Source organism: Pseudorasbora parva, chromosome 13, assembly GCF_024679245.1.
Source record: "Pseudorasbora parva isolate DD20220531a chromosome 13, ASM2467924v1, whole genome shotgun sequence".
NCBI classification, from domain to species: Eukaryota; Metazoa; Chordata; class Actinopteri; order Cypriniformes; family Gobionidae; genus Pseudorasbora; species Pseudorasbora parva.
The window spans coordinates 3,091,454-3,118,754 of record NC_090184.1 but is presented as its reverse complement, the minus strand read 5'-3'; the positions used below and the strand labels follow the sequence as shown (position 1 = coordinate 3,118,754).

Sequence of the window (27,301 nt, the reverse complement as noted above, 5' to 3'; positions counted from 1 at the left end):
AAAGTATTAAGCCATGTTATACTGCACCCCATAAACACAACCAAACCTAGAAAAAAAGGCGGAATCACCTCTTTAAGTAAAGTGAACATAATTTAAATGTGTCATATCTATGAAGGGCCTGAATCATTTTTTTTGAGTGTTAAAGACTAAGTGTGAGCTCATATATGTGCAAGTTTGAATGAATCCTGTCGCTCTTTTCCCAGCTGTCCGTGCGGATCGAATGAGAGGAGGAAGGAACAAATTCGGCCCCATGTACAAGCGCGATCGTGCCATGAAACAGCAGAAGAGAGCTTTAATCAGAGCCAGCGGCTTTAAAATAGAGGCCAACACAACCCTCCTGACCACCGGCCATACTGAGTACCATCATGGCGGGTCACTGCCAGGCCTCCACCCGCCTTCCCTTTCCTCTCCGGAGTACGACTGTCCTCCGCTCTGCCCTCCGGCCCTGGGGGTGGCGCTCCAGAGCTACGGCTCCTTCCCGGCTCAGTACCAGTACACCGCGCCCTCTCTGCCGAGCAGATCCATTAAAGCAGAATACCCGGATGCGTACTCCAGTTCTCCAGACTCCTCTCTGGGGTACCCGTACCCTGACGGCTGCATGCCCGCCTCCCCTCACGCCAGCCCCATGAACCCCGGCCTGCCCCCGCTGGTGCTGGAGCTGGTCAGCTGCGACCCGGACGAGGAGCAGGTAAGAATCAATAAATGAGCCAGTGCACGATGAAAAAGTGTGTATGAATCTATAAATGAGCCCGTACACACTGAAAAAGTGTGTGTATTAGGTGACTTTAGCTATCAGTCACAAAAACTGTTAGGCATGGCCGTCGGAACCATTGTGTGTGTGTGTGGGACAAGACCCTCCCACTCTTTACGATGACCAATGATATTTGACCCACCCATGAGAATCGTCTACCGACCCTGTCAAGCCAGACCCACATCAAGATGTTTGGTCTGGAAACTCACCATTGTCAGCTCAATCCGAAGGGGGGATAAACGGTTGTCTTTCAAACTCCCTCTGCACGCGATAGGATAGCGCTACAACCAACCAGAGCTCGTTGACAGATTAAACATTCGCCGTATCTGATCGGCAAAACTGAGAACAGACCCTTCTTAAGAATGACTTCAGTGCCGTCCTTTGTTCTTTTCTCAGAGAAAAGCTCAACTCCAAGTCTTCCAGAGTCGCGCCCAAAGCTGATTCGAAAGACCGCCGTTCGCCAGTTTCTGTGTTTACTAGAAGCACGCAAGCGCATCTCTGCCGTCATTATGTTAAGCCCCGCCCACCGACTCTATACACGATGTGATTGGCCCGACCAGAGTTTGGCGTTTACAGCTCAGAAGTGTATTGAGAGTTGCTAGACGACAGCGGCAGATTAGATTTGCTGCCGCTAGGGTGCGTTTAGATTTCTAGACTACTGTTTACCGACCCCTAACCGATAAACACTTATTATTAAACACGTTAGACGCTTTATTTCCACTTTTCTAATATTTTCTCAAATTTTTTTAAATAAATGCCTTTCCGATCTGATATGTGATGGGAAAAAGGGAGTAGAGGGAGTTTGGCAAAAGGCGGATTCGAACCTCTGATCGATTTGAGTCAAAACTTGAAGCCATGGGTCTAACCCCTACACTATCCGCTTGTAAAGTCGTGACGTAAGGAACGCCGTTTCCAAGTCCAAGCCTCAACTCGTTTCACTTGAGAATGCCATTGACGCCCGTTTATGAGCGCTATTTATTCATATTAAACATCAAACGTTTAAAAAAGTTTAACATTTTATATACTTACAGTCTACACAACAGTCTCTGTGCTCACAGCGTCACAGACATTAATATTTTAACGATTTAAAAAAGATGAATCACTCTCTGGCCATCTGGAATTTTGCTATGGAGAAAAAGGTTATGATTATTGCTTTTTTTGGTAGTATTACACCACATTGTGTGTGTATATTAGCACCGTTTGTAGTTTTTCTTGTGGTATAAGATAGAGCGTTTGGACCCGGAAGCGCTGCCGCGTGACGTCAGTCTTAACAACCGGATAGCCATGGAAAATAACTGTGATTTCCGTAATTTTGTCTGGCCCGATCAATCGTTTAGTAAATGGAAGTATATTTGTATTTAATGTAAATGGCATCTAATTTCCTCTCACGATAAGTCATTCCAAAGATTATGCCATGTATGTTGGTAGTTTATGTATATACCATCCACCGCACAAGCCATTATTTTTAAAGGTAGGAGAGGTAGGCGTTTTATCCAATCATTAATGGCAAGGAAAGCACCTTATACTTTAGCGTATGAGGTGTGTGTGTGTGTGTGTGTGTGTGTGTTTCTCCCTCAGATCTGCTTTAAGGTCTTCATGATAATATGGCATTTCTGTGTTTAGAATCCAGTATTCCTGTAATTCTCTTGCCTTTTAGGAGTTAAATAAAGAACTCTGTCTCGTCTTCTGTCCGCGCCATCTGTAAAGAATGATCGACTTTTACATACGCCTGGTGACCTATGAGTCTATAGCAGTTTTTCGAAATATGTCATTTTTCAAATTGCCTGAAAAAACTCCTCATCCGAGTGTAATTCTTTTTTTTGGCGATATATGTGAGTTTTTGCGAAATTGAAGTGTTTCCGTTGCACGTATTTTCACATCGCAATTTCAATGTTCGCAATTTGAAGGGAAATGCGGCTTTGTTACACTATAATTATATATTTAAGTACTACATGTACTTACTATTGGGGTAAGGGTTTGTTTGAAACGCTCCTATGGGTCGTATTTCATGAGTTAAAATATTGTCGACAGGGGCACAACTTTAGTAAACGCTCCTATGGGTCGTATTTCATGAGTTAAAATATTGTCGATAGGAGCACAACTTTAGTAAACGCTCCTATGGGTCGTATTTCATGAGTTAAAATATTGTCGATAGGAGCACAACTTTAGTAAACGCTCCTATGGGTCGTATTTCATGAGTTAAAATATTGTCGATAGGAGCACAACTTTAGTAAACGCTCCTATGGGTCGTATTTCATGAGTTAAAATATTGTCGACAGGGGCATAACTTTAGTAAACGCTCCTATGGGTCGTATTTCATGAGTTAAAATATTGTCGATAGGAGCACAACTTTAGTAAACGCTCCTATGGGTCGTATTTCATGAGTTAAAATATTGTCGATAGGACCACAACTTTAGTAAACGCTCCTATGGGTCGTATTTCATGAGTTAAAATATTGTCGATAGGACCACAACTTTAGTAAACGCTCCTATGGGTCGTATTTCATGAGTTAAAATATTGTCGATAGGGGCACAACTTTAGTAAACGCTCCTATGGGTCGTATTTCATGAGTTAAAATATTGTCGATAGGAGCACAACTTTAGTAAACGCTCCTATGGGTCGTATTTCATGAGTTAAAATATTGTCGATAGGAGCACAACTTTAGTAAACGCTCCTATGGGTCGTATTTCATGAGTTAAAATATTGTCGACAGGGGCATAACTTTAGTAAACGCTCCTATGGGTCGTATTTCATGAGTTAAAATATTGTCGATAGGAGCACAACTTTAGTAAACGCTCCTATGGGTCGTATTTAATGAGTTAAAATATTGTCGATAGGAGCACAACTTTAGTAAACACTCCTATGGGTCGTATTTCATGAGTTAAAATATTGGCGATAAGAGCACAACTTTAGTAAACGCTCCTATGGGTCGTATTTCATGAGTTAAAATATTGTCGATAGGAGCACAACTTTAGTAAACGCTCCTATGGGTCGTATTTCATGAGCTAAAATATTGTTGATAGGGGCACAACTTTAGTAAACGCTCCTATGGGTCGTATTTCATGAGTTAAAATATTGTCGATAGGAGCACAACTTTAGTAAACGCTCCTATGGGTCGTATTTCATGAGTTAAAATATTGTCGATAGCAGCACAACTTTAGTAAACGCTCCTATGGGTCGTATTTCATGAGTTAAAATATTGTCGATAGGAGCACAACTTTAGTAAACGCTCCTATGGGTCGTATTTCATGAGTTAAAATATTGTTGATAGGGGCACAACTTTAGTAAACGCTCCTATGGGTCGTATTTGATGAGTTAAAATATTGTTGATAGGGGCACAACTTTAGTAAACGCTCCTATGGGTCGTATTTCATGAGCTAAAATATTGTCGATAGGAGCACAACTTAAGTAAACGCTCCTATGGGTCGTATTTCATGAGTTAAAATATTGTCGATAGGAGCACAACTTTAGTAAACGCTCCTATGGGTCGTATTTCATGAGTTAAAATATTGTTGATAGGGGCACAACTTTAGTAAACGCTCCTATGGGTCGTATTTGATGAGTTAAAATATTGTTGATAGGGGCACAACTTTAGTAAACGCTCCTATGGGTCGTATTTCATGAGCTAAAATATTGTCGATAGGGGCACAACTTTAGTAAACGCTCCTATGGGTCGTATTTCATGAGTTAAAATATTGTCGACAGGGGCACAACTTTAGTAAACGCTCCTATGGGTCGTATTTCATGAGTTAAAATATTGTCGATAGGAGCACAACTTAAGTAAACACTCCTATGGGTCGTATTTCATGAGTTAAAATATTGTCGATAGGGGCACAACTTTAGTAAACGCTCCTATGGGTCGTATTTCATGAGTTAAAATATTGTCGATAGGACCACAACTTTAGTAAACACTCCTATGGGTCGTATTTCATGAGTTAAAATATTGTCGACAGGGGCACAACTTTAGTAAACGCTCCTATGGGTCGTATTTCATGAGTTAAAATATTGTCGACAGGGGCATAACTTTAGTAAACGCTCCTATGGGTCGTATTTCATGAGTTAAAATATTGTCGATAGGGGCACAACTTTAGTAAACGCTCCTATGGGTCGTATTTCATGAGTTAAAATATTGTCGATAGGAGCACAACTTTAGTAAACACTCCTATGGGTCGTATTTCATGAGTTAAAATATTGTCGATAGGAGCACAACTTTAGTAAACACTCCTATGGGTCGTATTTAATGAGTTAAAATATTGTCGACAGGGGCACAACTTTAGTAAACACTCCTATGGGTCGTATTTCATGAGTTAAAATATTGTCGACAGGAGCACAACTTTAGTAAACACTCCTATGGGTCGTATTTCATGAGTTAAAATATTGTCGACAGGGGCACAACTTTAGTAAACACTCCTATGGGTCGTATTTCATGAGTTAAAATATTGTCGACAGGGGCACAACTTTAGTAAACACTCCTATGGGTCGTATTTCATGAGTTAAAATATTGTCGACAGGAGCACAACTTTAGTAAACACTCCTATGGGTCGTATTTCATGAGTTAAAATATTGTCGACAGGGGCACAACTTTAGTAAACACTCCTATGGGTCGTATTTCATGAGTTAAAATATTGTCGACAGGGGCACAACTTTAGTAAACACTCCTATGGGTCGTATTTCATGAGTTAAAATATTGTCGACAGGAGCACAACTTTAGTAAACACTCCTATGGGTCGTATTTAATGAGTTAAAATATTGTCGACAGGGGCACAACTTTAGTAAACGCTCCTATGGGTCGTATTTGATGAGTTAAAATATTGTCGATAGGAGCACAACTTTAGTAAACGGTCCTATGGGTCGTATTTAATGAGTTAAAATATTGTCGATAGGGCCACAACTTTAGTAAACGCTGCTATGGGTCGTATTTCATGAGTTAAAATATTGTCGATAGGAGCACAACTTTAGTAAACACTCCTATGGGTCGTATTTAATGAGTTAAAATATTGTCGATAGGGCCACAACTTTAGTAAACGCTGCTATGGGTCGTATTTCATGAGTTAAAATATTGTCGATAGGAGCACAACTTTAGTAAACGCTCCTATGGGTCGTATTTTAAGGAAGTGACAAACGACTTATATAGGCGTATTGGTTGGAGGACATGTTGTTAAACTGACATAATACATTTAATTTTGTATAACATAAACAAGTTGAAAAGTATATATTATAGGAATGTAAAAAAATACGTTGTCACAACTTATTGATCTTATCATTTTTATAGAGTATTATCATGCATATTAGGATATTGGCTGTTTATTAGTACTTATAAAGCACATATGAATGCCTTATTCTACGTCTCTTAATCATAAACTTGACCACTACCTTACTAACTACCGGTATTAATAAGCAGTAATTAGGAGTTTATTGAGGCAAAAGTCGTTGTTAATAGTGAGAATTGGAACATAATCTAAAGTGTGACCATAAAGTGTTACTATTTTTTATTTTTTATTTATTTCAAGATACTAAACAATATTCATCTCTAGATGATGCATCATATTAGTAATACATTCACTCTAAAAAATGCTGAGTTAAAAACAACGCAAGAAATTGGTTTGTTTAAATGTGTCCAATGACAGGGTTCAAACAACCCAATTTCTGGTTTTGTCAAATTTTCAACCCAACTTGGGTTGTTTTTAACCCAGCATTTTTTAGAGTGTTTGATACTATTTTCAATGAATGCAGTATTTAGGTTAAAAACAGACTGATTTGGTGTGTAACGCCACACATGCTCTTCTGTGTGTGTGTTCGGCTTCATGTCTGCAGGTGCGAGGGAAGATCTGTGCGTACCTTCACCAGGAGCAAAGCGGCAGAGGCAAACTGGATAAACCACGGCCATTCGGCCTGCTGTGCGTCATGGCCGACCAGACACTGTTCTCAATTGTGGAGTGGGCAAGAAGCTGTGTCTTCTTCAAGGAACTAAAGGTACAGCGCTGAGATAAGACGTGTGTGTGTGTGTGTGTGTGTGTGTGTGTGTGTGTGAGAGAGAGAGACACATCTCTGATCATCCCTAATAAGTGTTTTGTCTAATAAAAGTAAAACTATTTTGGAGAACGTCTGCTATTTTGTCGCCAAATCATGTATCTTAGTGAAAGATAACAGTTAGGGACGCCGAGCCGAGGCATTCAGATATTCTTGTCAAGCAGCTTTAAGATTACGTTCGAATGTTTCGGTTTTAGTGGTAGTATCGCTGATATCTGTGCAGACGCGTCAGTCTCTTTCTCGCTCTCCAAAGTTTTGCCCGGCTATTGATGCTAAATATATCAGATCTGACACTCAGTTGCTTTTCACTTCAGGGAGTGTTGCAAATCACGCAGGATTTGTTGTTGCTGTAATTCTGAAACCGATACGCCTTTTCAAACTTCATCTCCAGAAGAGCTCTGACCTCTTACGAGGGCCATTCGACAGAACTGGTTCAAAGCCAGAGTTGGAAACATTCCTGAAATTGTTTCCACAAATGTTGTATGTATGCAAATTGCATAATATCCAAGGTACATATTTCTACACTGTAAAATGTTTTTTTTGTTTTTTTTGTTGGTTTAACTTAAAAAAGTAAGTAACCTGGTTGCCTTAAAAATTTGAGTTTATTGAAATGTAAAATTTGAGTTGATACAATGAAGGAAATTTGTTTAATAAATAGAAACTCAAAATATTATTGTATCTGAACCACATAAAAAAAATAGATAAATCATGAAAATAGCACAATTTGGCTGCATCATCACAAATAAAATACACACTCACCCAAAATGCTTATAAAATCTTTTAATAATCTTTTAATAAAGGTTGTCGAATCTCAAAAAAATGTCATCGTAGTAACTCAAAATTTTAATTTCAATGAACTCAAAATTTTAAGGCAACCAGGAAACTTTTTTTCTAAATATTTTTTTACAGTGTAGTAATTGTGCAGTTAGTTTTCATAATGTGACCCTGCACCACAAAACCAGTCATAAGGGTCTTTTTTTTTTTTGTAAATGCCTCATCTGAAAAAATACTCTTTCCATTGATGTGTGGCTTGTTAGGATAGGACGATATTTGAAAATCTGGAATCTAAGGGTGCAAAAAAATCAAAATATTGAGAAAATTTCCTTTAAAGTTGTCCAGATGAAGTCCTTAGCAATGCATATTACTACTAATAATACATTTATGATATATTTACATGTATTTAAATGTATAAAATATCTTCATGGAACATGATTTTTATATCCTAATAATTTTGGTATAAAAGTAAAATGGATAATTTTGACCCATATAATGTTTTGTTGGCTGTCGCCACAGACATCCCCGTGAGACGCAGGACTGATGAAGAGCTCAGGGTCATATATTTAGTTGTATTTTTTTTGCCATAAAATGCATGTTGTCATTCTTTATCACTCATCAAAAACAGTCAGATAAAAATATTGTCTACTCAAGTATTAGAAATTTTAAAAGTCTCTACAATACAAGATGGTTTCCATTGTTTTTCGGTATAGTCGGATATGAAATACTACTCAGGATTGGTTTATGTTATTAACTGACTAATCATATTTTGTGGTTCAGGGTCACACATATATTTGCAGAAAGTTTTGGAATATTTTTCCTCTCCTCAAATTTGTCACGACCGACACACAATAATATATAATTTAATAAGAAGGCTTATATTGACCTAAGATTTAGTTTACATCTATCTTGTAAATAAATGTTTTGCTATCTCATTAAAAGTGTTTCACTGTAAATCAATAACAATTACAGTTTTAACAATATTTCAAGTGTAATTTATGAGATGTGTTTAATTTTGAATCCAATCTTTCTTTTAAAAGGCATCAAGTTAATCACACTGATTTCAGAGTTAAGTATTCATTTTTTAAATACATATTGGATTAAAAATCTTAGTTGATAATTAAATTTTTTTTTTTTTTTGACATGTTCAGCAGTGACCAGATCACATTACAGGGACACGTTTTACATAAAGTTTCATGATCTACAAAAGAAAATATATAAACAAAATGTAACTATTTTTTAAAAACAACAATGGAACAAAAATGCTAAAATGTCAAACAGTCAAACCTAAATGTGTTCAGACACAACATCAACTCCAACATTTTCTCACATTATCACAGTTTATTCGCTATAATTTAGAAAATGGTAATAAAATATGACAAGAACTCAGAATGTCAGAACAAATTTATCTCGATAATGTCCTATAACTTTGATAGAAAGGGATTAGACCAATCAGCTGTTCAATTTAACTACACAGTTAGATAATACCAGTTTAGGTCAACCAATGACCAAGCAGTGCTTCATTTAGTTCAGTCTGTGGTGTCAAAGGTCACATTAGCAAAACATGCTCAGCTCTCCTCGCTTACAGAAATGAACTATAGTGTCCTGCACACACTAGTCAAACATTATATCTGTGTCTGAATCATTTTTGCTTTGACTGTATTTCAATATCATTTTCATAAGTTGAAATGTAGGATTCGGGACAGCCGCCTCCCAAGTAAAAGATTTAATTAATGTGACCCTGGAGCTCTTCATCAGTCCTGCGTCTCACGGGTATATCTGCAGAGATAGCCAACAACACATTGTGTGCACTCAAAAAAATGAACTTTATTTAAGCAATTCATCTCGATTTAACACCATTATATCAGGTTTCTGGTTCAAATGAATTTGCTTCATGTTATATTGACTTAAAACCGTTACTCTTTGACATAACTTAATGTTTTTATTTTTAAATAACATGTTTTGATCAAGTAACCCAATCAAACAGGACTTTCACTTCCCATCATGCTTTGCAAAGGGGCTGAATTTGGAGGGTGAATGTTTAAATAAAGTGCTCTTTTATGCATTTCTAATGAGATGAGAAAATGGAGACTTTTTAATGTTTAATGTTTTGTTGGTATTTAAAAGTGTGTGTTATGTTAGTGATTTTAGAGGTTGATCATTGTGGTGAAGTGTAGAGCATGAGGGTCAGGACCTGCTAATAATAATTAAAGTTGATTTAATAATAAAGAAAAAGCTGCTTTGGGCATGCCATGAATGTAACTAGCCTAATACAATCTTGTAATGTAAAAGGTTTTGTAAATGTTGTAAAAAAATTAATTAAAAAAAAGCATTTCCCTAAATAAAAATAATCAATTAATCTGGATTACTTTTTTTTTTATTATTTTTTAAATATATTCATTGCAGAGTAATTAAACTTAATAGTTTTGGACAAAATTAAGAATGTTAACCTGATTTAACTAAACGGCATTGAGTTAACTTTACGTAAAAAAAATACATTTACCGAAATAGACATTGTTCATTAAATTCACCATAACCCAATTACATGGAACCTGTTGAAATAAAAAAATAAGTAAATCCAACGTATAATTTTTTTGTGTGAGTCAAAATGATCAATTTTTCTTTTATGCCAAAAATCATTAGGATATTAAGATCATGTTCCATGTTGTACATTTCCTGCTGTAAATAAATCAAAATATTTATTATTAGTAGTAATATGCATTTCTAAGGACTTAGATTTTTTTTTCAATATTTAGATATTTTTGCACCCTCAGATTCCAGATTTTCAAATATTATCCTATCCTAACAAACCACACATCAATGATGCTTATTGATTCAGCTTTCAGATGATGCATAACTCTCATTTTCCTTTAGTGCTCCATATATTAAAGGTCCACTGAAGTGCCTTGAAACGCGCCGCATTATTCAATGTGTTGACGTAATTTCCTCTGAAACGACTCCAGCTGTTAGCAGCTCCTCCCCTTTTTTGAAACAGCCAATAGCGTTTCGTTAATATACAGTTTGACTAGAGCGCAAGAGCGGACCTTACTCTGTTTGGTAAAGCCAGTTTCCTCTAAACGTTTATCATCATAATCTCCTCCATATCGCTTTGAAATGCAGCATTGTGTGCAGAATTCAAATGGGTCGATATGTTTGTTGTCTGCGCCGACTCGCGCATATGATCCGCGCTGCGCTCTCGTGTCTGTAGTCTAGATTTAGACTGGAGCTGTTGGTGTGTGTGCACTACTGCGGTGCGTGAAACTAACGTGAAAACAGACTTTATTCGCCTCAAATGAAAGCATATTTACACTCAATCGTTTCCTATCACATATACAGGGCCCTATCGTGCACCCAGCGCAATTGACTTTGTACACCGACGCGTGTCATTCCTATTTTGCAGCCGCGCAAAGCGCGCTTTTCCCTCCACAGAAGCACGTCGCTAAACCAGTGAATGAACTTGCGCTCCCTGGGCGGTTCAGCGCAAAAAAGGAGGCGTGTTCCGGCGCAAACAATCCCTGGAGCTATTTTGCTGTTCCATTAAACAGTTGCGCCACTGACCAGAAAAAACCTCCTCTAAAGTCAGCGGCGCATTGCGCGTTGTTCATTATGCTATTTTAAGGGCGCATGCTTGACAATAATGTAGAGCGTGCACAACGCGCATTCACTTTGCTCATGTAATCTACACAGATGCAACAGCTATTTTTGCAAATCATAAATTGTTACACTAAAAAAATATTAACACATGAGATGACGGAAATCATTGTGGTGTGCCACGAAGATGTGAAAAAATAGGCATAAATCTAGCTTACAAATTATTCAGGCTTATTGTAGTAATTAAGGATCAGACCTGTTTGCCCAATAGTGGCAAGACATATATGAATATTAGGACATCTGACAAATTGGTTTGTCCGTCAAGAACCAGGAAAAAAAATCTGAAAACCTGAAAAAACTGTTTAACCGACGCTATTTTGGGTGGGTTTCTCCCATCCCCATACAACACAACTCCTCTGTCTTTCACTGCTCTACAAGAACATCCGTCTCCTCGGCTGTGAACCGCTCCTGGCGTGCGCCTGGTAAATACGCCATAATAATAGCGACCCATAATGAACTTGCGCAGCTGCTTTTAAAGGGAATGATGGATGCCGCTCTGATTGGTTTATTCACGTTACGCCCAAACCACACCTATGAATAATGAAGCTACTTCAGACCAACCCATTTTAGATTTGCGCCGGGCGCAAGAGCCATTTATCCCGCCGGGAAAATAGCAACAGCGCCGAGACCCGCCCACAAAGTTACTTGCGTTTCAGATCGTTAAAATCCCCAGTGTGCTATGTGCCTTTCACCATGTAGAAATTAGCAGATGTGTGTTAACAGCTGACAGATTTCACCCGCAGCTTCAGCAGTGTAGGGGGCGGGCTTTAGATTCTATAGCTCATTCTGATTGGACAGAAGATTTGACGAGAATGTGAAGTCTGCGATGATGTCACCAAAATCTGAGATTCGTTTTAAAGGAAGTGAGAGACTGTACATTTTGAATGCTTAAATCCCCTGAATGCAAATTTTGTCATAGTTTTGGAACACACACCAGCTTATTCATAACTTTAAGGCTAACACAGTCATACTAAAAGCTACAAAACTAACATTTTGATTTCAGTGGGCCTTTAAGATTACTGATTTTTCAATAGAAGGATCTGAGTAAACATCTAATGCTTAAATGCTTTTTACATGTGTGTTTTTTAGTTCTATGGCCCATAAATGCCTTTATCAGCAGATATCACAGCGAATATTCGGTCGATAAGTGACTGCATGCTGGAGTGAATTCAAGCAAATCGTTTAGAATTTGGAACTTTGTTTTTGCACATTCACACCTGCACGACCGTCGCATTCCGTTCTGTGGTCATGGCAACAAGCGTCAGGATTCCAAATGATGCCTAAAATGTGTCAGTTTGGAAATGCATGCCAGCGACTGACTGGACGCTTAATTACATTCCGGCAGCAGATAACTCAGGAATCCCATGCCGCGCTCCCTCTCTCCGCCGCATTGTTCCTCCGATTGAAAAGGGTTTTATTAAACTCTCTTTGGCACGTGTGTGTGTGTACATGCTATTAGGTTTGTGCAGGACGGTCTACCGTGTGAGAGAGGTCAGGTCGGCAGGGCTGTGGATTAGATGTGGATACATGGGTTGAGTGATTGTGTGTGTGTGTGTGACGCTTCTATTAGAGCTTCACTGAATACTGACACGGCGTGGCCTTCAAAGGCAGAGGACTGTATATGAGCACGGACACAGGGTTAGTGGGGGAGGAAGACGATGGAGAGAGCGATGAAGGACGAGAGGTGAGAAGGTGCGCTCATAAATACAGCTCGTCACAAGGACTCTCGCGCCGTCGTTTTACGATCTGTGTCCGCTTAGCCGTGCGTCTGTGTGTAGGGTTCGGGTGTGAGAGTCAGAGGTGACACGCTTTGAGTTTAACCTACTGAATGGCACACATTTATCACCGCTCCGGCCTTTTATTAAGAGGAGAACTGTCGTAAAGGCATTGAAACATTTACATTTATTTTTTAGTTTCTGTATGAAATATATGTTCCTATTCTTGAAGACTTATTGGGCCTGTTTGCAGTCAGTGCTGGAGCTTTTATGGACTCACACACTCATTTATGCAAGCTTTGAGACCTCACATTTACTGAGCAAACCAATCACTCGTCTCTGTTTATGACGCTCACATCGTTCCAAACCGGAATTACTTTCTACTGTGGAACGCAAAGGAATATATATATATATATATATATATATATATATATATATATATATATATATATATATATATATATATATATATATTTATTTTTTATTTTGCACATACAGGGAAAATGAAAGATGAACAATACATTAGAAAAATATTATTTTTGTTTGCAACCATTAAAGTCAATGGGGTCCAAAACAACATCGGATTGTTTTAGTATTATGCATATGAAGTATTTATTAATATTTAAGTTTTCACTTAAGTAATTTTGTTATTTAACTTTAGGTGCCTTTGTCATTTCTTTTAGTTTTTTATATTTCTATTTAGAAATCGAAATATGAAATAGCTTCAAATAAAATAAAAAAACCTGATTGACTTTCTACTGTGGAACGCAAAGGAATATATATACATGTAGGGAAAATGAAAGATGAACAATACATTTTAAAAATATATTATTTTTGTTTGCAACCATACCGTTAAAGTCAATGGGGTCCAAAACAACATCGGATTGTTTTAGTATTGTGTATATACTAGTGAACTAGTGAAGTATTTATTTTCACTTAAGTAATTTTCTTAATTAATTTTAGGTGCCTTTGGTTCAATTCTCACGATGAACTAGTTGCTAATTAGCATGCATATTACTAGGATATTGGCTGCCTATTAGTCCTGATAAAGCACATATTAATGCCTTATTCTCCATCCATAAACCTAAACTTAACCACTACCTTACTAACTATTAATAGGAGTTTATTGAGGCAAAATTAATAAACACTATTTTTTCATTGTTTTAGATAATAATGATGTCACTGACCCCACTGAATCTCATTGGCTGCGTCTGAAATCGCATACTCTCATGAGTAGATGCTTATTTTGCTTTATTTTTCAGTAACACTATATAGTAGGAGTGTGTGTGGTGTCAATGTAACCTGGACATAATACATTCGCCAAGCCAAGAAGTCCTCGCTGCAGCCTGTAGCACGATGACGTTCATTCACAATTCGATGCCGTCATAAACGCTCATATACGCATGCGCAGTAGAGAGTTTTGGGGTCATCATTGAATGCACAGGAGAGTTTTGCTGGATAGATAAATACTCAAACCGAGAGTTAGCGAGGTGACGTGACGAAAGCACTTCCTGAGGAATTATTAAAAAAATTCATCATTAGTTTATATCTTATCCACTGCCTATTATTTTAATCCCATATCAAACACAATATGTTATGTCAATTTATTTTATTTCATTTCATGTTTTAAATACAATATCATTTTATTATAATTATAGCACCAGGGAGGCTGATGCTATTAGGAGGGCAGCACCCCCCTTCCCGCGCTACTGTCCTGACGTCCATTCTCTGTGCACTTCTGTCTGTCTTGTGTTACACACATGGTGTATGAACGTGTTGGTCTCTTCTGTGCTGTGGGTTTGTGTGAGCACATGGCTTCTGTCATGTTGGTTTCTTTGTGCCATGTGCTCTTCTGTCAGTCTCTAGTCTAGGTTTTTTTTTACCTCACTGGTTCATTTGAACTCCCTTCTCTAGTTTACCTTCCCTATTTAACTTCTTTTGTTCTCTGTCCTATGCCATCGATGTTCCTCATGTGGAAGTCGTGTCTGTTTGTCGTGCTTTGCTCCAGTACTGCAGCCCTGGACTGTTTTTTTCCCCCATTGGGGGGGGGGGGTGGGGGTTTAGGTTTGGTTTTGTTTGTTTTTAGATTAAATAAAAGCTCTCCTCAAAGTCTTCATAATTCTTGACCCACACCTGACACTTAAAGGGTTAGTTCACCCAAAAATGAAAATTATCATTAATTACTTACCCTAATGTGGTTGGACACCCGTCAGACCTCCGTTCATCTTCACACACAGATATCTTCTCAGATCATATTCTACCATCATTTATAAAGTGACGCAAAAAGTTTTTGGGCGCAAAATAAACGAAATAACGACTTATATAGTGATGGGCTGATTTCAAAACAAAGATTCAAACCGTTATGAATCAGGGAATCGATTCATGATTCGGATCGCGTGTCAAGCCGCCAAACTGCTGAAATCACGTGACTTTGGCGATCCAAATCATGAAATTATTATGCTTTAAATCGGCACACAACAACTCTTCATTTCCCATGATTTAGGTGGGAGATCAGATGCGACTGCTGCATAACTGCTGGAGCGAGCTGCTGCTTCTGGATCATATCTGCAGACAGGTGCATCATGGGAGAGACAGCAGTCTGCTGCTCATCACAGGACAGGAGGTGAGATTCACGGAAAAGCAGAACATTTCAGTACAAAGGGTTTCAAACGCCCTGTTTACAGCTGGTATTCAGATGCATTGTGGTTGTAGACGAGGGAGACTCTGTCTCTTTTGTCCACTTTCAAACACTTCTGTCCTGATTTCTTCGAGGGGAGGGTGATATGAGAAATGAACATGACCAGAGAGGATGGACAAACACACGGAGATCATCAGCTTTAGTTTCTGCTCTGACACACACAAGATCAGCCGAACACTGTGAGTGTGTGTTAGAGATCAGGACTGGAGAGAGAACACTGAGTTTGGGGCGGTTTTCATCTTTAAACCAAACTTGGGTCTCCAGCCGTAAGAGTTTAAATCCCGTCTGGCTAGTGCCATCCCATAATGTTCACGCGTTAGGCCAGTCGGTGGAGAGTAGGGCGTCTTTATAGGCTGTTCAAACACATTAGATGAGAGTCTACACCACAAAATCAATCCGGTCGGATGTGTTTTCCTCTACCTCTGGAAGTGGTCGAAAGTGGACAAGCTCAAACCGCGTTAGACTCGTTTACACCTGGATTTAGCCTCGTCCACTTGTGATCCGATCGACCAAAACGCATCTCAATACCAGAAGTAAACAGGACCAAACATTAAATGCTGAACTTGCATATGCTTTTGCATCTGTCAAAAGACTAATTGAATGAAAAGGAAGGAGGAAGACTGACTCTTAGTCAAAGAATCTGTGTGTATTATTTAAGACAGCTCTTTAGGCTTCAACTGTTGTTATTTGGTGGCCTGTCAAGCCAGATCCACATCAAGATGTTTGGTCTGGAAACTCACCATCAGCTCAATCTGAGGGGCGGATAAACGGTTGTCTTTCAAACTCCCTCTGCACGCGATAGGATAGCGCTACAACCAACCAGAGCAACGAAGGTGAAGCAGAGCTAGTTGAAGCTAGTAAACATGTGAAGATTAAACCGCCGTTCGCCAGTTTCTGTGTTTACTAGTAGCACGCAATCGCAACTCGGCTGTCATTATGTTAAGCCCCGCCCACCGACTCTAGACATGATGTGATTGGCCCGACCAGAGTTTGGCGTTTACAGCTCAGAAGTGTATTGAGAGTTGCTAGACAACACTCACGGCAGATTAGATTTGCTGCCGCTAGGGGGCGTCTAGATTTTTAGGCTGGTTATTTGGCCTTTTAATGCACTAAACTTTCTTGATGCATGTTGTATAGAAACGCCTCTTTGCCGTTCGTGAAGGATCTGCTCACTAATGAAGCTGTTGTGTGCTGTAGGTGGATCTGTCAGCGGTGTCTGACGCGGGGCCGCCTCTGTCCAGTATGGTGCAGAGAGGACAGGAGCTGGCCAGGAGACTGCAGCTGCTGCAGGTGGACCAAAGAGAGATGGCCTGTCTGAAGTTCCTCATCCTCTTCAACCCCAGTGAGTCCGACCTCTTCACGTAACGCTGACAAGCATCACTTTGTTGCTGATAGAAAACTACATAGGGCTGAATTCAGCTTGATTGGGACACTTATTCGTCATTAGTCGTTCTTATTAGTCATCTCAATGGCAAAATGTGTCCCAATCAACTTTCCCAACCCCTACTTTTTAGTACACAGGGCTCTATTTTAAAGATCTGATCATGGTCTGAAGCTCATGGGGCAGGTGCACTTAGGGCGTGTCTAAATACACTTTTGCTAGTTTAACGACGTGAAAAACGTTCGGCACATGATCCAAAAGGGTTGACCCTCGTCTCTTAATAAATCATGGGTGTGTAAACCAATCAGAGTCTCATCTCCCTTTCCCTTTAAAAGCCAGTTGTGCTCGCACCGGTGGATTCACTATTTACATGAGGAAAGACTGAACGCTTCTCCAGAGACGAATCCTTTAATTTTTATTATTTGGCATGAGTGTGCTGGTGTGCATCCCTGTGTGTGTAATAACCAGAGTGTGTGTGTGTTGTGCACCGCCTATAGGCTCATATTACTCACACACTATTTAAATAACACAGAAATATTGCACTATTGACTTTAGAGCAGGTTTGTGTTGGTCAATGGTCAGTGGTTTTCAGTTCCTCACAATAGCAACGCTCCAACAATGCTCCTGAACACACACGCACGCACGCACGCACGTGCACGCCCACCCTAAAGCAGGGCTTCTCAAACAGGGGTCCGCAACAATTTAAATTAACTTTAATGACATTTCATTCTTAATAAGTCCGTAGGGTTTAATATGGAGTCGGCCCACCCTGTGCAGCTCTTACAGCTTCAGCTCTTCTGGGAAGGCTTTCCTCAAGGTTTAGGAGTGTGTTTATGGGGATTTTTGCCCATTCTTCTAGAAGCGCATTTGTGAGGTCAGGCACTGATGTTGGACCAGAAGGCCTGGCTCTCAGTCTCCGCTCTAATTCATCCCAAAGCTGTTCTATCGGGATGAGCTCAGGACTCTGTGCAGGCCAGTCAAGTTCCTCCACACCAAACTCCTCACTCCAAACTGTTCCTACAAAGTTGGGAGCATGAAATTGTCCAAAATGTCTTGGTATGCTGAAGCATTAAGAGTTCCTTTCACTGGAAATAAGGGAGTTCCCACTCCCTGAAAAACAACCACATACTATAATCCCCCCTCCAGCAAACTCTACACTTGGCACAATGCAGTTTCAAGTCCCGGAAACCCATTCAATTAAGATCTCTACGCTGTTTTTGAGCTCATCTGAAGGCCACAGAAGTTTGGAGGTCTGGAGCTGTTGACTCTGCAGAAATTTGGTGACTTCTGCGCACTGTGACCCTCAGCATGCGCTGACCCCGCTCTGGGATTTCATGTGACCTATCACTTCGTGGCTGTTGTTCCCAATGGCTTCCCCTTTGTTATAATCCCACTAACAGTTGAGCGTGGAATATTTAGTAGTGAGGAAATGTCAGGAATGGACTTATTGCACAGGTGTCAGCCTATCACGGCCCCACGCTTGAGTTCACTGAGCTCCTGAGAGCGACCCATTCTTTCACTAATGTGTGTAGAAGCGTCTGCAGGCCTAGAGCTTGAGTTATACACCTGTGGCCATGAAGGGATTGAACACCTGAACTCAGTGATTTGGAGGAGTGTCCTAATACTCAATATAGTGTGTGTATATATTAAAATAAATAGACTAAAAATAAAATGACTAAAAATCAAGATTTTTTTATTTAACTCATGAAATCTTAAAAAATGATGGTCATTTTATAAATATACTTTTTTGTCATACCGAATTCCAACATATTTTATCGAGTAGAAATTACAGGTAAACATATTTTTAAGAATTCTTATTTTTAATCCACAGTAAATGGCCTTCCTGTAGCTCAACCAGTAGAGCGTGGCGCTTGCAATGCCAAGGTCATGGGTTCGATTCTCAGGGAAAGCAAGAACTAACAATAATGTAAAATGTGTACCTTGAATGCAATGTAAGTCGCTTTGGATAAAAGCGTCTGCCAAATGCGTAAATGTAAATGTAGTAAATCATGAACAATTGGAAGTCATTGGCTTTAAAATATTGTTGTGGACAAACAAGGATGAGAACCATTGCCTTTAAAAGTAATACAAATAAGTTACTAAACAAAAACTCATGAAACAGCAAAAATGTAAATCAATTGCATAAAATTGCAATATGTGACAAACTGCTCGGAAGCACATTTAATCTGAGAATCAGGCCGTTGTGTGAAAACTAGCACTGCACTTTTTACACTGTTTTCAACATACTTTGATTTTGTGAGGCACTAATTGCAATACTTACTGTATATACCCTGAATACAGCACAGTTCAAGCACTTATTAAAATGAATAACTACAACACCATCTGAACGACAGTTTGCTCTTGTACGCATTTAAAAGCCAAAGAATTTCTCTTCTCCTGTCTCTCCGTCACATAGATGTTTTTCATTCTTTGCCCAAATGAAAGCAGCTTTATTGAGTAATTTGTGTCCTTCAAATGTTCTGAAAAGATTATTCAACATTTTAATTACTGTGTGAATGGCTGTTCTGATGAGCTCTGCTAATGCTTTAAAGTGCTCCGTTAATGGGTGAGGCTATTGTTACCCTAACACACACACACACACACACACACACACACACACACACACACACACACACACACACACACACACACACACACACACACACACACACACACACACACACACACACACACACACACACACACACACACACACACACACACACACACACACACACACACACACACACACACACACACACACACACACACACACACACACACACACACACACACACACACACACACACACACACACACACACACACACTAGAGTGACCATTTTTGGATTACCGAAAACCAGGACACCCGGCCTGAAAATGAGATACTCAAATGAAACTGGAAGTTTACTCAAAGATGCCTTATTAATTCAATACCTTTAAAGTATGTCCCCTCTGTATGGATAGAAAAGTGTTATATTACAAAATACTATCTATAACCAAAATGTCTATGTCCTGGGAAAACTGGACGTTTGGTCACCCTAACACACACACACACAGATGTATAATGCTGTGTCTGGTCCTCAGGTGTGAAGCTCCTGGAGAACCAGCCGTTTGTGGAGAGCGTGCAGGAGCAGGTGAACGGGGCTCTGCTGGAGTACACGCTGTACTCGTACCCTCAGTGTCTGGACCGCTTCGGTCAGCTCATACTGCGGCTGCCGGAGGTGCGGTCGCTCAGCGCGCAGGCCGAGGACTATCTGTGCTACAAACACCTGTGCGGAGAGGTGCCGTGCAACAACCTGCTCATAGAAATGCTTCACGCCAAGAGGTCGACCGCCGTGTGAACGGGACATTCCTCTCCAGAGTCAAAGCCATAAGTGCAAAACGGATGGTGAACAGTTTTCCAAAGGCAATTATTTCACACCTTGCGTGAAGAATGTGCAGATTTTATTTCATCTGCATTCATTTTTAAGCACGACAATCACTGATGGACACAGAGGTGTTTTTATATTTGCAATAGTGTTTCCTTCTTAGTGCTGTTTTGTTATTCTCTGAGTTATAAAGGTAATAATTGCAGAGTGTCCGGAAGAGCTCCGGAAGGATTGTTTTTTACAATTCATTTTTCCCATAGGGATTTCAAAAGTCTAAGTTAAAGCGTTATAAGCCATGAACCAAACCAGGAAACTACAAGGAGAATCACAACATTACAAACCTCGATTTAAAACTAAAACTTGTGGAGGGTGAAAAGCAACGGTCCTAGTACTGAGCCTTGTGGTACTCCATACTGAGAATCACAACATTACAAACATCGATTTAAAGCAAAAAAAACGTTCGAATGAGACTGTGAACTTCACAGATTTAGTGAGGGAAAGAACTACAATCCCATGAAGCATTGCAAACAGCATAATTGAAAAAAAACAATGCAGAAATACATATCAAATACTTATTTTAATATGTGATTATTCTTTGTATAAAACTATATTTTTCAATTTATTGCAAAATATGAATAGCGTGAATGCAGATACAGTGGGTCTCTTTTTGTTAAATGTGTAATTAAATTTACTTAATACTTTCCTTAATAAGGTCCAGTTGTAATAATTCAATTTGAATACAGTTCATAATGTTATTTTCAGGTAAAGTAGGCCGTCCCTAATTTATCAAAATAATTCTGCGTCCTCATTTGAAAGCTTAAAAACACATTGTTTATTAACACTATCTTGCACCCAGCGCAATTGACTTTGTACACCGACGCGTGTCATTCCTATTTTGCACCGGCGCAAAGCGCGCTTTTCCCTCCACAGAAGCTCGTCGCTAAACTAGTGAATGAACTTGCGCTCCCTGGGCGGTTCAGCGCAAAAAAGGAGGCGTGTTCCGGCGCAAACAATCCCTGGAGCTATTTTGCTGTTCCATTAAACAGTTGCGCCACTGACCAGAAAAAACCTCGTCTAAAGTCAGCGGCGCGCTGCGCGTTGTTCATTATGCTATTTTAAGGGCGCATGCTTGACCATAATGTATAGCGTGCTCAACGCGCATACACTTTGCTCATGTAATCTACACAGATGCAACAGTTATTTTTGCAAATCATAAATTGTTACACTAAAAAAATATGAACACACAAGATGACGGAAATCATTGTGGTGTGCCACGAAGATGTGGAAAAATAGGCATAAATCTAGCTTACAAATTATTCAGGCTAATTGTAGTAATTAAGGATCAGACCTGTTTGCCCAATAGTGGCAAGACATCTATGTTTCTCCCATCCCCATACAACACAACTTCTCTGTCTTTCACTGCTCTTCAAGAACATCAGTCTCCTCGGCTGTGAACCGCTCCTGGCGTGCGCCTGGTAAATACGCCATAATAATAGCGACCCATAATGAACTTGCGCAGCTGCTTTTAAAGGGGATGTTGGATGCCGCTCTGATTGGTTTATTCACGTTACGCCCAAACCACACCTACGAATAATGAAGCTACTTCAGACCAACCCATTTTAGATTTGCGCCGTGCGCAAGAGCCATTTATCCCGCCGGGAAAATAGCAACAGCGCCGAGACCCGCCCACAAAGTTACTTGCGCTTCGCGCTTTGACACTTGCGTTTCAGATCGTTAAAATAGGGTCCAGTATATGTTTATATTAAAAACAATTCAATTGTATTCAACAAATTTATACAATAAAAAACACACAAGGGCAATGTTTAAAATTCATAAAATTCAAAACAACTGAGAAAACATGTTGTGTTAACATTACATTTGAATATTCAGAAATCAGAATATGGATGGAAATGAACTCTACAACAAATTATTACCGCTGCCAGAACTGAGCCATGTGTGCCATAGTTGGCCCGACTATAATAACACATAATAAGAGGAACATTTATCTCAATGTCCTTTATTTATAAAGCACTTTAAAAATAACAATGTTAGCCAAAGTGCTGTACATTGTCAATACACAAAATAATTAACATAACACACATGAATACTATTTAAAGTATCCACATCAAAAATGTTAAAAAAAAATATATCAAACATTTTACACAATAAAATAACAGTCACAGCAAAAGTCATCTCAAGATGTGTTAAAGGCCAAAGAGAAGAAGTATGATTTATAAACGGGATATGATGTACAGCTGCAGTTCATTCCATAATTTGGGACCAATGACTTTATCGGACCAATTTAAAATGTAAACATGTTGTACAACTTACACATTTTATTCTTTGCATTTTATTCCCTGTTAAATGTGGTAACAAATAAAATTGGAACTGTCAGAATAATATTTGTTTGCATTTAGTGAGCAACTCTATAAGTTAGAAATGAAGGGGTTCTTTGAAATGAACCTCCTTCTAGGTGTGGCCACGCCCACTAGTGTCATATTACATCAGCCAAAACTATTTTAATATTTAAAGAAACTTTAATTAAAGAACATTAGGCTTTGTATGTGTTACCCATTGAGCACATCCAATCAAGCTTTAAACTGTATTTATATACTTTTAGAGATAATTAGACTTAATTATGTAATTTGCGGAGCTTCATGGGAGTGGGCGGAGCTTAAGAGCTCATAGTGTGACTCTGATTGGTGGAATTTTATGTACAGGCATCATGTAGTTTTCACCACAAATTCCACAGTTAAACATGATTATTTTAAAAAAATAAGTTGAAATAATGCGGGCTGACGACTTACAGAAACAAATAATAACATTTATTACAATGAACAACCCCGTAGCTCACAGTAGGTAATTTGAGGTTTATAAGTTATGGTTAAAATCCCTTTCCCCTGGAGAAACTGAATTACTCCTGGAACTCACTGTTGCGCTCTAGCGTCTAAGAACGATATTTATGTATCTGTTATTTACCTTAATGCTTTTAAATGGAGGATGAGTTTTGTACTTTTCTTGTTTGCCAATTTAGTATCTATTTAAAATAAAAAGGATGTTCCAAAAGGGCCTGTCCAAAAAGATAATGATATTTATTGAGATAATGTTATTAACAGTATCAATGAAAGTATTTAAAGCACATTTTTACATAGATTACACATTTATTTGTCTTTCCATTTAACTGAAAATTTTGGTTGCAATAAAAAACAAAAACATGCTGCAGTTGTTTGTGTGTGTGTGTGTGTGTGTGTGTGTGAGAGAGAGAGAGAGTGTGAGCGTGTGTGCTAGAGTGTGAGAGTAAGTGTGTGAGTGAGTGTGAGAGTGCTAGTGTGAGAGAGTGAGTCAGTGAGAGAGAGTGTGTGAGAGAATGAGAGGGAGAGAGTGATTGTAGGAGAGTTTGTGTGTGAAAGTGTGTGAGAGAGTAAGTATGAGAGAGTTTGTGTGTGTGTGTGTGTGTGTGTGTGTGTGTGTGTGTGTGTGTGTGTGTGTGTGTGTGTGTGTGTGTGTGTGTGTGTGTGTGTGTGTGTGTGTGTGTGTGTGTGTGTGTGTGTGTGTGTGTGTGTGTGTGTGTGTGTGTGAGAGAGTGAGAGTGTGAGTGAGAGAGCGAGTGTAAGAGTGAGTGTGTGTGAGTATGAGTGTGTGTGAGAAAGTGAGCGAGAGAGAGGGAGAGTGTGTGAGAGAGCATGAGTGAGAGTGTGAGTGCGAGAGAGTGCGAGACTATGTGTGATTGTGAGTGTGTGTGTGAGTGAGTGAGAGAGTGTTTGTCAGTGTGTGTGTGTGAGAGAGAGTGAGTGTGAGAGTGTCAGAGTGTGTGTGTGAGAGAGAGTGAGTGTGAGAGTGTGAATGTGCGTGTGTGAGAGAGTGTGAGAGTGTCAGAGTGTGTGTGTGTGAGAGAGAGTGTGAGAGTGTGAATGTGCGTGTGTGAGAGTGTGAGTGTGAGAGTGAATGTGCGTGTGTGAGAGAGTGTGTGTGAGAGTGTGAATGTGCGTGTGTGAGTGTGTGTGTGTGTGTGTGTGTGTGTGTGTGTGTGTGTGTGTGTGTGTGTGTGTGTGTGTGTGTGTGTGTGTGTGTGTGTGTGTGTGTGTGTGTGTGAGAGTGTGAATGTGAATGTGCGTGTGTGAGAGAGTGCACGTGAGTGTGTGCTTTTGACGATGATTTGACACCACTCTGAACCAATCTTATGCCCAGTTTTGAGGCCAATTTCTCAGCTGAGATCCATCCTTCCTCAGAAACAAAATCCGCAATGCTTTTCTGAGGGATACTGAATTAAAAACATCCAAATCCAGTGCTGAATAATAAAAAAAACAATGGCTCTTCTCTCAGCCATAGCCTCTTCACACCAAATGTCCATGATTTTAACATTGATCTGTAAAAAGATGTTAATCCAGACCGTTTTTTTTTTTTTTTTTTTATGTCCATGAGAAACAAGTGGCGGTCTAGACCCATGTTACCCGCTCTCTTCAGGAGGGCACAGGCTACCCCAGCCCAGCTCTTATCCTCCCCATATAACAGTCTCTGAGCCGTCTGGAGTCTAACGCTCTGACTCTGGATCTAATGTAGACTAGTCCTCCTTCCTGTATTTGCAGATAAAGCACTGGAGCCTTCAACCAATACTGTCCTGACCAGAAGAAATCCACCAGACGCTGTTGAATTCTTCTCACTAGGTCTTCTGGAGGCTCTAAAATCATTATTTTGTACCACAGAGATTATGCAACCAGGTTGTTACAGACCAGGATTCCCCTGTAGGACAGCTGGGGTAGCAACCATTTCCAGTGAGACAACCGAGCACACACTCTTTCCACAAGGCCCTCCCAATTTTTTCCCCTATTTTCATCGGCCCCTAAAAATACCCCTAAATATTTAAAACCTGCTTTCACCCACTGCAAACCACCAGGTAGTGAAGGACTATTACAATCTTTACCACACCACAAAGCATCACTTTTTTTTCCAATTAACTTTGGCTGTAGACACTTTCCCATAACACTCCAAAGCCTTTCCTAAACACTGAACATCACTATGATTTTTAATTAAAACCGTAACATCATCTGCATATACAGAGTTTGACAAGACACTTGAAATCCAAAATATTACCTTTTAAACCTGTTAGCTGTGTGTAACTTTGAAACCTGTTAGTCTAATCAACATCATAAAAGCTCAATGGCTATACTATAAAGTTGGCCTGGAATAGGACAACCTTGCCCAATTCCTCGGTTTACTTTTACAGGAATACTAAGGCTACCAGCTATTTTAATCATACATTGTGATCCAGCAGTAATCTTATTTTGGAAATACAATTGTCCCCAAAACCAAAAGCTTTTAAGGCATCAAAAAGAAAAGTATGATCAACTCTGTTAAAGGCCTTTTCCTGGTCTAATGACAGAAACCGTACATTAGTATTATTATTAGAGGCAAAATCTTACCAAATGTAAATTATCTACTATAGATCTATTTTTTTTTATACAATAAGACCTTTATTGAAGGTTAAAGATCTTTATGTATTATTGTATACAATACACCATTTACCCTATTAGCCAAACATCTGAAAAATATTTTGTAATCAGAACATAAAATTGCCACAGGTCTCCAATAATCTTTGGCGCAGGAGCGTTTAAACTGCCCTCTGACAACTCAAAGGTAGAATTCCATCATTAAGGCATTTTTGGATTACCTCAAAATATTCATATCCAATTACCTTCCAAAAAGCCTTATACAATTCAGCAGGTAGACCGTCCAGTCCAGGTGTACGTCCTGAGGAAAGTCCCACAACAGCATCAGTAACCTTTTTGAAAGTGAGCACAGTGTCTAAAGTGTCTTATGTTCCACTGTTAGAACGGGAAGATCTTGTAGCAGTTGATTTCTACATTGCTCATCTGAATTGTCAGCAGCATATAAATTAGAATAAAAATCCACAGCAGGTTTGTGCATCATCACTGGATCTGAAGGGTTTTGTCCATTATTGTTCTTTAAAACATACATCAGTTTATCTTGTCCTCTTTTTTCGCTCAAGTTAAAGAAAAAAGAAGGTCCATGTATCTAGAAAAGTCATTTAGTTTTTTATCTAAAATGCATTAATTTGTTCAACAGTATACATATCAGTTCCTTTAAAACCATCTGTCCACTGATCATCTTATTCCTTCATCAGAGTACACTGGGATAAACTCTCCATCTCGCCAGCTTATTATCCTCCAAGCCTTCCGCCTGTGCAACATCCTTGCCTTCACACACGCATTCAACAGCACTCTGGGCCTCAGTCTTTTCAATATCATCTCTTAAATATCCAGATTTATCAGAAACAGAACTGCATCCAGGTTGCTCCACTTTCAGCATTTAAATGAATCTCTCTCACCTCCTGCATTTTGCCTTCCTCCATTTTTCTTTCTTCCTGTCCCTCATTCCTCTGTTGTTCACTTTCGCTCTTTTGTTGGTCAGTAATCTCGGTATTATTTGCATCACCACAAGATGTAACGTTAGTCATCTTTATGTGGACACGCAAAGCACCACACTCAAAACACTTCAGGGTCTCAGTGCTGGCGTTAACCATGTACAAATTCTCCCTGTGATTAACACGGAAAAAAAACTTCTAAAGTACGCTCCGGTGAGTTTAAAGACATCAATACTTGGCGTATTGTTCATCCGTGAGGCCGAAATTATGTTCTCAAAACCCACCTGCTCTCCTACAACTATGAGTAGCTCTTCCACTGTCACTCCGGCCTCTGGTACACACTTACCCCATTTCGCTGGGACTTGCACTGGAACAGACGCCATTACGAAACAAAACACTTACTTTTCTACCTCTTTTCTGTCCAGCGAAGGGGAAAAGAAAAGGTGAAAAAAGTAAAAGCTCTCACAGACAGTCTCATCCAGCATTCACTCACAGAGAGAGAGAGAGAGAGAGAGAGAGAGAGAGAGAGAGAGAGAGGTCTGAAATCCA

At 39.4% G+C, this 27,301-nt stretch overlaps 1 protein-coding gene across 1 annotated transcript in view; it reads left to right on the top strand.

The window, feature by feature from the left end:
- The window catches only part of nr5a1a (nuclear receptor subfamily 5, group A, member 1a), a 29,299-nt gene extending 5,712 nt beyond the window's left edge, over positions 1–23,587 (top strand). Inside the window, exons 4-8 of the mRNA XM_067412958.1 lie at positions 204–688; positions 6,566–6,724; positions 15,425–15,544; positions 16,817–16,961; positions 20,087–23,587. Coding sequence (XP_067269059.1) covers positions 204–688; positions 6,566–6,724; positions 15,425–15,544; positions 16,817–16,961; positions 20,087–20,343 — 1,166 coding nt within the window. The 3' untranslated portion in view covers positions 20,344–23,587. The remainder of the gene's footprint in view (positions 1–203; positions 689–6,565; positions 6,725–15,424; positions 15,545–16,816; positions 16,962–20,086) is intronic.
- The last annotated feature ends 3,714 nt before the right edge of the window (positions 23,588–27,301 follow it).